The 13,881-nt window shown below is 31.2% G+C and overlaps 2 protein-coding genes across 7 annotated transcripts in view; one reads left to right on the top strand and one right to left on the bottom strand.

Annotated features, from left to right (window-relative positions):
• LOC140447748 (lysosomal dipeptide transporter MFSD1) overlaps nucleotides 1-13,881 on the bottom strand; it is a 112,052-nt gene that overhangs the window by 44,331 nt on the left and 53,840 nt on the right. For all 6 annotated transcript variants that reach the window (XR_011951632.1, XM_072540579.1, XM_072540581.1 and 3 more), the window contains exons 6-9: nucleotides 3,835-4,048; nucleotides 2,391-2,488; nucleotides 1,998-2,110; nucleotides 1,767-1,860 (exon numbers count right to left, since the gene is read on the bottom strand). Coding sequence is in view for 5 of the 6 variants with exons in the window: in XM_072540579.1 (XP_072396680.1) it covers nucleotides 1,767-1,860; nucleotides 1,998-2,110; nucleotides 2,391-2,488; nucleotides 3,835-4,048 (519 nt within the window). In the remaining variant the exon portion in view is untranslated. The remainder of the gene's footprint in view (nucleotides 1-1,766; nucleotides 1,861-1,997; nucleotides 2,111-2,390; nucleotides 2,489-3,834; nucleotides 4,049-13,881) is intronic.
• On the top strand, nucleotides 9,713-11,034 carry LOC140448232 (uncharacterized). The gene is made up of 3 exons (XM_072541338.1): nucleotides 9,713-9,994; nucleotides 10,388-10,582; nucleotides 10,747-11,034. Exons 1-3 carry the CDS (start codon nucleotides 9,806-9,808, stop codon nucleotides 11,032-11,034), a joined length of 672 nt encoding a protein of 223 aa, XP_072397439.1. The 5' UTR covers nucleotides 9,713-9,805.

Here is a 13,881-nt window from a genome sequence, read left to right as displayed (position 1 = left end):
ATCTTGTATCACTGACCCCAGATGTCCTCATCCAGCTGTTCACACAACTCTTTCCAGTGCCTTCTTTTTTCTGTACGGATTTTCCTGTACAGTTCCCTCTTCCTTGTGCGGCACTCTTCCTCGATCTCCTCGATGATCTCAGGGTTGATTCCTGCTCTACCTCTTGCTCTTGTTAACCTTCTTCTCATTGCTATACACACATTTCTTAGTGCCTCGATGTCCGCATTCCACCAATATGGCATCCTGTTGACACCTTGGCAACCAATCTTGCTTCCCTCCATCGGTTCTTTAATGACTCTCTCCAGGCTTTCGACTGTCGGTGATTGACCCTGCATTATGCTCACTCTCCATTTAATTAGCTCCTCGTATACTTTCCAGTCATTCCCATCGCCGCATCTGCCCACCGACGTCCCGGATGCACGGACCGTGTTAGTGGTCCCCTTTCCAGTTATCGAGAACTCAATGTATTGATGTTCAGTTCCAGTGTAGTCTGACAAAACGCAACGAAGATCGCAACTTTCATTAGAAAATAAACTGACCATCCATAAAACAATACTCAAACCAGTGTGAACATACGGAATTGAGCTGTGGGGATGTAGCAAACCATCCAACACCAAAATACTACAGACATACCAGTCAAAAACTATTCGTATATGAGCTAAAGCCCCATGGTGTGTGTCAAACCAAACCCTTCATGCAGACCTCAACATCCCCTTCATCGATGATGTAATTGCTGACCACTCCAGAAGATACATGAATCGTAGCGCAGACCATCCAAACCATCTCATAGACGAATTATTCAACCCCCCACTGGTTGACAGACGTCTAAAAAGACTGTGACCAGAAGACCTAGCTGCTAGGTAAATTCCAAAGAGTCGTCAATGGATGACACCTGCCATAAGCCAAGAACATATATCATATTTACTTATTACTGTATTGAAGTAGATTGTAAATTAGCAATAAATAAATAAATAAATAAATAAAAGTATTGAAAACTAAAATTTTAATTGTGTTACTGTTTATCATTATTTAATATAAAATAGATTTAAAATAAAATGGATATTTTTAACCCAGAGTTCCTTATTTTCGTTATTGATAACATAATCTATTTTATTCAAAAAACCTTCTTTCTATAATTTCCACTTTGTTACATTTTGTAAAATAGATTTATGTTATTTTGACTTTTTTTTTAATTTTAATCAATCTATTCTGGGTCCGTCACTGGTAATCTCACTTTGACGTAAAATGTGCATTTAAACTAGGTAAAAATTCAAAAATCGGTTACTAGATATGTAAGGGTTTAGTTAAACTATTAAATGGCCGCAGCTTTACATACAACATTATGTACTTACCAAAAATGTCTCTAATTGTTTCCAATTTTTCCAGTTAATGTGTAACAATCAGTAATAAAATATGTAAACACTCATAGACAGGTCTAACCGCTTTATGAGCAAACACTGAATAACGGTCGTAAACAACTGGACATTGAGGAAATAGAGGAAAAAGAGGCATCGAGATTGCGTTCGCGCAAGATTGGTAACATGGAGCCGTTATAGCGAAACATTTTAGGCTGTAAATCGAAACCGTGCCATAATTGAACATGGTCGTTATAGCGAAATGCCGTATAAAGATCGGCCATATAGCGAGGTATATATATATATATATATATATATATATATATATATATATATATATATATGTATATAAGTTCATAATTTATTATTTGATTTGTAATATTAAAGAATTTAATAAAAAAAATTTCTTACATATGATGTCTTGACCTTGCTGCGGGCGTCTTGTTTAGTATTCCATTATCAATTCTATCCAGCAATAAGAGTCCCACCGATGAAATAAACGCCGCTGTAAAAATAAAATATTAACAAATATGGCCACTCTGCCAGTGTGCACCATAACTCCAAAATAACATCTTTTTTAAATGATACACACTGAGTATTAGTTTCCAAAAAAATGTTTATATACAAAAAATACATAATTACCTATTAAACTAGATATGAAAAATATTTCTACGCCGGTATATCCAAACTTGTCAATTATTAGGCCACAAAATATATTAAAGAGTGCCAATCCCAGATTTTGAATCGAACCAGCTCTAGAAAGAATAATGTATATCCATAGTTAAACATTAGTCACAGAAATGGTTTGAAGATTTCCTATTAAAGATTTTCTACATATTTTTATGATACAATTTTTGTTGCAAACTTTTTTTCAATATTTTTTTTATAAATATGGTTTATCAATAATACACAGCAAATATGGAATTATAATATACTGGATTGGCATGCAGTATTAATTTGATATCCATGATGTCTTGATTTGAAACTGAGTATGTACTTAATATTTTTCTACTTTAAAATAAACTAAATACTTACACTCCATATGAAGTTCCAAGTTGGTACTCGGGTATAATCAAGGATACCAGGGGCCACAGACTACTGGCTAAAATTGAGTACGCCAACCCCATGATGGCCTAAAAAAATAACAACAATAATTATGATTATTAAAGGTATGATCATAGGGTCCCGAAATATAAGTCCCTAAAGTAAGTCTGTATAACGAGTTTTTTTTTCTAATTTAACACCCGCTACACACAAAAAGGTTCTTCTCCAAGAGTCGGGAGTTTTTGTCGTGGGGGGAGGTAAGAGTCTAGGCGTCCGTGTGGAACCTAAGGATGACTTACCTTCGGGTAAAAGAAAAACCATTAACAATAGTTTCTTATAAGACAAAAATGAACCAGAAACAAACAAAGTTGCGTCAGTATCTGTATCTCCTCGGCTACAAAGAGGTATTACTGAAAAGTGATCAGCAAAACCGCGATGAAGCTAAGAAAAATCTGAAGTAAAGCCTCGGCTCAAAGCAAACTCGACAACTGGCGTTATAACCTATCTGAACACAGCAAAGAGATGTAGAAAATACACAAGAGATTTGTCAAGACGAATTGTGGAAAAGCCTGTAAGGCTAAACGATCCCTTTAATGCAAATTTTGCAATGTCAAAAAAATGTCAATAATTTGTTCGCAAACATCTGCTTCATCCACAGCAGGTGTGAGATTCGCCCACTATTCCGCTTTGTTTATGAGGGCGATCCAATAGGTATTTAGCCTACAAAAGAAAAACAAAAATTATGGAAAAGTGGCGATTTATTTCTCAATATAGTCTTCTTTTAGCTCGATACACTCGACCCAGCGATGACATAACTTCTTTGGCCCGTCTAAAAAATGCGTTTCTGTAAAGTAGGCCTCCGTGGTAGCGATGATCTACTCATTCGACTCAAATTTCTGCCTGGCAAGTGTCTTTTTTAAGTTTGAAAACAAAAAAGTCTTTTGGGACCAAACCTGAAGAATACGGTTGATGGAACCAATTCGTAGACCAATTCCACCAATTTGACCGTGGCGACGGCTGAGGTGTGAGCCAGTGCGTTGTCACGATGTCAATTCGGCGTCGATAGGGCAGTCTTTCCGGTCGATAGGGCAGTCTTTTCGGCTTCGAAGCACGTTCGCCGGGTGAAGTCTACTGTTTCGACTGTTACTTTTCCCGTGTTCAGGGCACCTGGCCGTGGACCTCAGAATATATCGGACCGCCGTCGTATAACGAATCAAAGACCAGTATCTTTCGCCAATTAAGAATGTTAGAAAAGGCTAAGTAATGTTGAAATAAGCTGTACCGACACTCATGAAATAGACAGCAATGGGAAATCTCTGTCTTCTAAGATATCATAGAACGTCAAGATCCCTTCGGATATAGTGCGAATAAATAAAGTTTCATAAAATTTAATAAAAAATTTGTTTAAAAATTACAAGACAAAAATAATACTTACTATAGCAAGATAAGGATTAGCGCTGGTAAATCCGAGCAGAACGTGTGCTAGAGTTGTCCCAGAAACCCCCAGTAATATCCAATATACATTCATACCTGTTTTATCGACTAGAAAACCTAAAATCGGCGAGGCAACACCGGAGATAACGTACACAATACTGCTTATATCGTTTGCTTGTTCTGAAGTCATACCAAACCGAACTTCGAAGAATTGCCTAAAATTGAAATGGTGTTTAGATTAGGTTTGTTTCTGAGGTAACTTGAAATATTTTTATTTTATATATACGTGAAAACTAACCAATTGTTGACGGTTTGAAAATATATCTTGCTTAAATGGATATCTAACCATACTAACCTTAAAAGCGACTTTGAAACGGTTCACACTAAATTTAAATCTGTGCGATTAACAACTTAACTTAAAATAATCAGTTCTTAAACCATTTAGATCTGTACAAAATAATTAAAAAGCAATACAATAACAAATATAAGGGGCAATATTAGCAGAGCTAAGAGATTTTCTTGTTAATTTTCATTACCGTAAGTAAAATATAACAGAAACAGCAGAAATAGGAAAAGTATAAATATTTTTATGAGTTCAAATCTTCATATAGTACGGATTCGAGCTATTGTCAGATTTTCCGTTCTTCGTATAATGTAGGAAAATTTGATTTTTCAAATGGATCGCCCTGTATATATTATAATTTTTGGATTACCTAAGTAACTCTGAATATTTTCCATGTAAAAGTTTATATACTTACCTAAAACTAACAGTTTCTAATTGTTAGATTTTGATATATTCCTCAATCCTAAAAGAATACAGGACGATGGCTATAATTGCAACACGTCTTATGTCAATTTCGACTTTTAACGTTTATTATTATGAGTGTTTTTGAAAGTTAAAATGACCCATTTCTTGAAATAGTTAGATTTTGTATCTTACTAGATGTAAGCAGTAGACAAATATCTCGGGAAATTCATATTTCACCAAGATCTGTTCTCAGAATTTTCTCATAAGTCTCATTCATACTACTAAGTAAGATTGGTTCCAGAGTTGTTGGATGAAAATGTTAATAGATGGGTAAGAAATAATACATTATATTCGGGAGTTACATCTAGGCCCGCCCCCATAGCATAACTAATATCCACAAAAGCTTAACGCATGGATTGGGAAAATAGCCAATAAAAAAATTGATCGTTTTTCATTGAATTGTATCTAAATAGTCAAACTAATTTAGAGTTGGTTCCAAATAAGTTTGACCACAAAATTTTGACTACAAACCTATAAAATTTTGAAGTTATACTTCTATACGCGCGCTCCACGTTGGAAATTTGTATGGGAGTGAATCTGTGAAATCATTACATATGTAAGATAATGAGTAAGAGAGAGACAGAAGATATATTTTCTCTCTCTTCCTCTCTCGAATATAAAAATGTTCCTTTTGTATATATAGTTTAATATTATATATATTATATAAATATATATATATATATATATATATATATATATATATATATATACATATAATATTATACATAATATAATAAAATATTTATTAATATTATTATTTATGTGATATGTTTTGTATTATTTATTAAATGTTCATAATTATATTAGTCTTTTGTATTTCAAAATAATAATCTCAATAAATCACTGTATGATCCAGAACTGTCAATTTTGAAATATCTTTGTGTCATGTCCTCGGTAGTATAGTAGTCAGTATCTCCGCCTGTCACGCGGGAGACCGGGGTTCGATTCCCAGTCGGGGAGGACTTTTTTATTTTTATTTTTTAAATACTTATGGATATTGCATTTTAATTTGTATTGTATTATTATATGGAATTATGTTGCACTGTATTGTAGTGTATTTTTTTTATGTATATTATTGTCATTTTTAAATACTTATGAATATTGCAGTTTAATTTGTATTGTATTATTATATTAATAACAAAATAAACAATGAATTTTACTGCAGAGTATGTGTAAAAAAATTTTTGCATTCAACTCCTTTCATACATATTAGCCCAGTCTGGTTAGAAAAAAAGGTGGAAAAATGTTTCGCAGATATCTGAAGCTTTTAAGACATAGGTGGGGGATACTAGATAATGAATAGATGAAAAGATACTCCTAGTTTTACCTTGCGTTTTTTTAAGCAATAATTTATGGTCCCAATTTGATTTTTTGTCTATAAATTTTTTCCCTTATATTTTAAATAAACAATATTTATGTCATTTTTTTATGTCAAGAATATCTTTATTTTCCCGTTTTTTTAATTAAAATTGATAAATAATTTACAGAGATAATTGCAAAAAAGCAGTTTTTTTGCACTAATAACAACATAAATAAATGAACAAAATAAAATGGTATTAATATATTTAAACATCAAGGAATTACCATCTTTTAGATTTGTGCGAAATTTCCCCCCGATCAGTCAAATATTTTATAAGTTATTTAATTTGTTTATCCCTAAGGCTAATTATTTCAACTATTGAGCTTGCCCTATGCATGATGCTAGACACATTCAGCAAATTTCATAGGATTCTTTAAGACTTAGACTATCTCAGAAGTTAAATGCATATTGAGTTTTCATCGAAATTATTTACAAAATAAACGTTTGAAAAAGGGGTATGTTTTTTACTTATAAACAATTGTAATAACTTCTATATTTTTCAAGCTACAGACTTGTACGTAAAACCATTGGATAGCTGGTAAAAAAGCTCACATTAAAAAATAAAAAACCTTCTATGACCAATAGGAACGAAGTTAGTGACTATTTAAAAAAAAAACATATCTCCATTGTTTATAAACATTAAGAAGTAAAATTTGCACAAATTTTGAATGAAAATCTAAACTTTATATTGAAACTTCTAGCTATAAAATTTATCTAATTTTTCGAAACGACGGTACTTTCGAAAGATCGACAATACTAAAGTGGAGAGGATATCTGTTTCAGCTCCGTTTTTTTTTTCGGCATCGGAACTTCCAATTGCAACACGTAGGAAAAATTTACATTATTTCGGCTTCCTTTGCAGCTGCAAGCCTTTTTTATTCTGGGGTAGCTAGTCGAAATATGAATAACTACATAGTTTTCACTGGCCGGAAAATATGGGAAAAATTGAGTCCATTTAAAATTCACCCCAAATACTTACTTTTTTTAATCTGCTCCAATAGTCTGTCGCAGTGTTAATAATGATGACATAATTTTCACCCCCCATAAATCTCGGAAAATCCCACAAAATCAACATATGTTTTTTCATTTTATATCAATGATGTAATAATACTTATTTATTTTATAAATTAAATTTCAGGTAATTTTTTACACATTATATTATTATATTCCTTATATCAATTATAATTGTTTGTATTTTTATAATTAACAATATTGATTTTTATTTTATTTTTCTTACAAATATGATATACAATATTAATCTAATCTGCCTTACTGCTTTGATAAAATAAGTCGATTTTTTCATCACTTGCCTTATTAAATTTTGCAATGTTTATTGAACTTTACTTTTTTTATTTTCTTTACATACATTGGTTTAAAAGTTAAAATTTGGTTCATTTATTCGACTTCACTGTCAGGTCTGAACCTTTATACATGGACGGTTATATACATGGACATCTCCACAACATACCAAAGAAAAAATAGTGAGAAATCAAATAGACTACAATATGATAGCAAGGAGGTATCATAATGCTGTTAAATGTACTAAGACATACCCAGGAGCTGATATAAGCTCAGATCATAACCCGGTAGTTACTGTGATAGAGGCGAGACCAAAAAAGATTAGAAGACCACACAGAAAGGCACTAGATTTAAATAAACTTAGAAACAAAAATATACGACAAGAAATAGGAGAAGAAATAAATGAAAACTTCCGTTCAGTGCAGCAACAAATTAACGATACAAACAACGTTAACCAAAAATTAAAGTACATAAATACAGCTATACAAACAGCAGGAACGAAACATCTTACAAAAACAACAACAAAGAATAAGGGGTGGATGACACAAGATATACTAGACTTGATGGAACAAAGAAGAAAGATGAAGAATTACCCAGACAAATAAATAAACACATAAAAAAGAGAATAAAAGAAGCCAAACAGGAGTGGATTAAAGAACAATGTGAAGAAATGGAAACCTATGAGGAAAAGTACGATGCGTTCAATATGCGCCAAAAATAAAAGAGATAACAGGAAGCATAAAGAAATACCAAATAGGTAAACTTAAAGACAAAGATGGAAATCTTATTGTAGATCTAGAGAATAAAATAAAAAGATGGACAGAATACTTGAATGAACTATTTGAAGACGATAGAAACAACTTAACTCAGATAATCAATGCAACTGGGCCAGACATATTGAAAGAAGAAGTAGAATATGCAATAGGAAACGCTAAAAATGGAAAAACAAATGGACCTGATGAAATTCCTATAGAACTGTTGAAGCTTTTGAATGATAAATCCGTAACCATAATATTAAATTTTGCAGAGAGGAGCTAAAACAGTTTCCCCTCCACTTTCCTATGTCGATCTTTCGAAAGTAACTTCGTTTCGAAAGGTTTTAAGTTTCGAAAAATTGGATGGATTTTATAGCTATAAAATTCAATATAAAGTTTAGATTTTCATTCAAAATTTGTGCAAATTTTACTTCTTAATGTTTATAAACAATGGAGATATAATTAACAAAAATATTGTCGCTAACTTCGTTCCTATCGTTCATAGGGGTGTATTCTGTAACATTTCCGTTAAATTTAAGAGGCCTCTAAAATTTAACTTTTAACGGTCCTCTTAAAGTTTTAGGTAACATTGACATTCTGTAAAGAAATATTATAGAGGACCGCTAAAATATATTTTTTTAGAGGAATCCTCTAAAAGGTTTTCAATCAGATACGGCAACGTCGCACGTTGATCGTGTTTAAACTACTATGGTCTGTTTTTTAACCAGGAGGAGTAATTCAAATTTTCCGCGCCGTAATGCTTGTTTGTAATTGGTCCAACCGCAGGCAAGTTTACTCCACTAAATTATGACATTTTGACACTAATGACATTTGTGAAATTTTAAAATTCAAAATTTATATCGATGATTTTTTGTGTTTTCTGCGTTATTCCTTACATTTTTAGATATTTCGTTTGTATTTATATAAAAACAGTTCTTTTCAAAACTATTTAGCGATATATTAGTGTTATTAAGATAACAATATGGATTCGATGGCAAGTACTAGTGGCAATTATTCCTCTCCACTTAAAAAACGCCGTGTAGATTTGGGTCATTTATCTTCAAATGAGAAACAATGCATTATAACCATGTATAAACAAATCAAAATTGATAATTCTGGAATGAAAATAACAGCCACTGTAGCAAAAATAAAACAGGCAACAGGTTAGTTTTGCAGAATAGTTATTGTTAAAATCAAGGCTTACTAAAGTAATGTGCTAATTTTATTCATACATTTATCATTTTATCACGAATATATCGCTTTCGTATACGTTCCGGACGATTTTTTTCTACAATGTGATAAATAAACTCTAAAAATTCTTCAACTTCTTCATAACAGTCCAACATTTTTTTATTGTAATTAGAAATATTAAATAATATATATTAGAAGTTAATTCAAAAAATTATTATTCAAACATAAACAATCAAAGTTATGTTAGAATCAACGTGTGAAGGTGTCCGATACTGATTACTGGATTACAGCAAGGCCGAGATAATCAACAAAAAAAGAAGATGTATTTGGTAACTTTTCTAGTAACTTTCTTGGGTGTGAATCTGTCTTTTTAGTTTACTCCTCCTGGTTAAAAAACAGAGTATAGTAAGGTAGAAATTGACCAAAAACTAAGTGTCGGAGGCCAAAAACTTAAAACAGAAGAAGAAATTGACAGTCTGCTTGACTTATGAAAATATATTTGTATTTCAGTTTATTTGTATTCGCGTTGGATTTATTTTCGTTTGAATAAAATTTCAATATGTCTCGTGCTCCACGAACCACAAAAGCACAAAAAGAGTTTTTAATAAGCTTCCTAGAAGAAAACAAAATTCTAACCAGGATTAAAGTAAATCCTAGTGAATTAGGAAAAGTCCATGTGTTATGGGAAAATATGGTGATGGAATTAAATAAAATGGGGCCGCCCAAAACTATAAAAGCATGGAAAGATGTAAGTATAACTCAGCAATATTAAATGTATGTATATATTAGGTTCATTCTTAAATAAGAAGCAAGTGTGCACCACATGGCACATGATTCCCGGAATCAAAAATGTAATTTGTTGCCATGTAATGCAATTATGTGCTTCTAATTTAAAATAATTTAAAAAAACAACAATGTAAGATTTTGTACTTAAACTGAAGAATACCTATTTAAAATGCATAAACTAATACTGTAAATATGTTGTAAATGTAAATATTTTGACCCACTTAAGTATATGGTGTATATATATATATATATATATATATATATATATATATATATATATATATATATATATATATGTATATATATATATATAAATATATATATATATCAATTTTATAAAATAATAAATTTTCAGACAATATCAGAAATGAAAACTAAAGCTAAGAGACGTGCTAGAGAGGTGAGGTATGGATGCCAGGGAACTGGAGGAGGAGGTGCTACCAAACCATTAACTCCTTTCGAAGAAAGGATATTGGGTCTACTAGTTTCTGAGCTATCAGTAGAAGGAGCCCAATTATCAGAAGCTGGCGTGGAAATGATTGTTACCGAAGTAAGTTCTTTGTCACTAAATTGATATACTATCAGAATGTGTTTTTGACTGACATATATTTTGTGATATATTCAATAAAACATTTTATTTAGATAATAAGGTATTATTACTAAATTGAAAATATATATGAATATATTTCATTTGCTTTTTTTCACTATTTATAGGAAGAATTATTTGAACTGCCAGTGGAAATTGCCTCCACTTCAGGTTATGTACCTCCACAGCCAACTCCCTCAACAGAGCCAAGTCACAATATTGAAAATATAGATAGCCCACCTGCAATATCCACAAGGAGAAGACCTAGAAGAGTGAATAGAGGTAGGGCAGGAAGTAGGGTGACAACTGCTATGGAACTGCATGACCGCCAGTTGGCAAACCTTGCCAGGTCAAATTATGCCATTGCGTCAGCATTGAATAGAGTGGCCAGGGCCATTTTATCATTTAGGAGATGAAAATTACAAAAAAAAAAAATTTATACAAATAAATGTTTTTCTTAAAAATTTTCTCTTTTTTTTTCTTTAACTCCTTAGACTGTGTATAATAGGCACCAAATAAACAAGTAAATTTATTTTCTATCACTAAACATCCTGGCGGAAAACAAGGTCAGTTATTTATTTTTTGGTAAAACTTATTATTTTCCAATTAAAATATTTATAAATATGGTTTTATGGGGTTAAACCACAATTATTGGTTGTAATTGTGATGAAATCACATTTTTAATGAATTAATATTTGATGTTTCAATTTTCACTCCAGAAATCATTTTCAAAAAAGGTTTTTTTACAAATTATGTTAAATGTGTATAATCCATATTTACATAATTTGTAAACCTGTTTTGAGAACAATTTCTGGAATTGAAATTAAAACTTCAAATATTAGTAAATGAAAAATGTGATTTTTACCACAACAAATAATTGTGGCTTAATCCAATAAAAACATATTTAACTTGACTATACCAAAAGTAGTTTCAGAACATTGCTAAAATATTTTTATTCATAAAATCATACATTATTAAAATATTGTTGAACAATTGCATCTCGGATTTGTTCTCCTCTTCTGTACCAATTTTGGTCAAATGGTACATTTTCAATTATATTGAGATCATTTTCATCGTCCAGTTCTAAACCTTCTGGAACTTCATCTTTATAAAAATTTGATATATTGTGTAGTGCACCATAACTATAAATAATTTTCCCTGCTTTAATAGGATTATAATTTAACACACGATGCTTTGATAAACATCGAAATCTTGATTTCAGCACTCCATTCAATTTTTCTACTGTATTCCGACTTCTTATAAAATGGTAATTATAATTATTTTCAGGTGTATTTTCTTGGGGATTCTCAAATGGTGTCATTAAAAAAGGTTGCAAAGGGTAACCAGAATCACCGATAAGGAAATAATTAGCACCTCCAATATACAAATTCTGCATTATTGTTTTAATATTTGAAGCTTGCCAAATGGCAGAGTCATGAGTAGATCCAGGAAAACGTGCGTTCATATTTAAAATATTGTACTCACTATCCACAATAATTTGGCAGTTTATACTGTAGTACCCTTTTCTACAATAGTATGGAAGGGCCGGGTAGTTTTCTGGAGGAGATATAATTGCAATATGAGTGCAATCTATAGCCCCCAAACATTGTGGAAAGTTATATTTATTTCTGAAACCATTACAAATAGTATTTCTGGAATGCTCATTAATTGGAAATTTTATCCAGTTTGGTGTTAAATTACTATAAATTATTTCTGTCACTTCATCAATGCAACGACTCATGCTTGGTTGACTTAAAGCAAAATTGTATCCTTGTCCAGAGGATAATTGGTAGCTCCTAGTACCATAAAAGTTTAAAGTAGCTAAAATCTTCAGTTCTTTAGGAATTGCAGATATTCTTTGTCCTTCTTGCATATATGGACTAATCATATCAATGATAATCCTTGCAACATCTTTATTGAATCTAAACAGTTTTTTAAATGTTGAAGTGGGTAGCTGGAAAGGATTGCTCATATCTCGGATTATTCTTTGATTTAATCTGAATTCAGCTCTACAAAAAGAATAAAAAATTTGAATTTTGTTATAGGTGTAACACATGGATTATAAAGTAAACTGAGACTTACCTTTCATTATTATTTATTATTTCATCAACTAAAGCTTCGCCAAATATATCATAAAAAGCCATTTGTCTTTTTTAATTGTTTATCTGCACTATAATATATAAATAACAAACTAATAATTATATAAACCTAACCAAACAAAAATAATCAAATGATATTTAACGGACTGCTAAAAATAAGAGGACAAGTTTTGACATCCTCCAAAATATTCTGTTTTAGCGGGAGTTTTAACGGTTTAGGTTATGATTTTAACGGATGCATAAGTTACAGAATACAAAAATAATTTTAGCGGACGCTAAAATTTTAGAGGCCTCTAAAATTTAACGGAAGTGTTACAGAATACACCCCATAGAAGGTTTATTTTTTTTGTTAAATGTGAGTTTTTTACCAGCTATCTAATGGTTGTACGTACAAGTCTGTAGCTTAAAAAATATAGAAGTTATTACAATTGTTTATAAGTAAAAAACATACCCCTTTTTCAAACGTTTATTTTGTAAATAATTTCGATGAAAACTCAATATTCATTTAACTTCTGAGATAGTATAAGTGTTCAGCAGTCAACAGTGCAAGAGCCGTCCCTGCAAGGACCACAGGGCGCATGCATCGAACATTAGCGACAACGACGGCGCGTAGCTGTCAAGGAGAAATAAGACATTCTTTTTTTGGTTTTGTTAATTTTAAGTTTTTATAAAATTATTATAATAAAGGTGTTAAAGTCAGAATAAATATTTTTTATACAAGGAATACAGTCCACAATACTTCTGAAGGCTCAGAAATAAAAACATTATTCATGGTCATTCGAACGGATTTTATCAACAAGCAACAAGTGTTAGTGTATTTTTTATCGGCAAGTGAAAAAGTTTATATGGCATGGTATGTGGTGAGTACACATTTTTCATTCCTATAATACCTATCCTGGAATAAGAGAGATATTAATTTGTGTCACAAGGTTATTATAATTTCGGTTTGTTAGGATTTATTAATAGCAAGCTTTAAACTTTATTAATATTATACATAGTCGATGCAATGGATCAGTTAACAGTTTTAAAAAGAAAGCGTGGTATCTTTAAGGCACAAATTACAAAATTTGATTCATTTATAAGCAGTTTTACTCACGATAAAATAGTAGAATTACAAGTTAGGGTTGACAAATGCAAAGAATGGTGGAATGATTTTGATCAAAT

This window comes from Diabrotica undecimpunctata, chromosome 8 (genome assembly GCF_040954645.1).
Source record: "Diabrotica undecimpunctata isolate CICGRU chromosome 8, icDiaUnde3, whole genome shotgun sequence".
NCBI lineage: Eukaryota > Metazoa > Arthropoda > Insecta > Coleoptera > Chrysomelidae > Diabrotica > Diabrotica undecimpunctata.
This window is presented reverse-complemented; position numbering and strand designations above follow the sequence as displayed.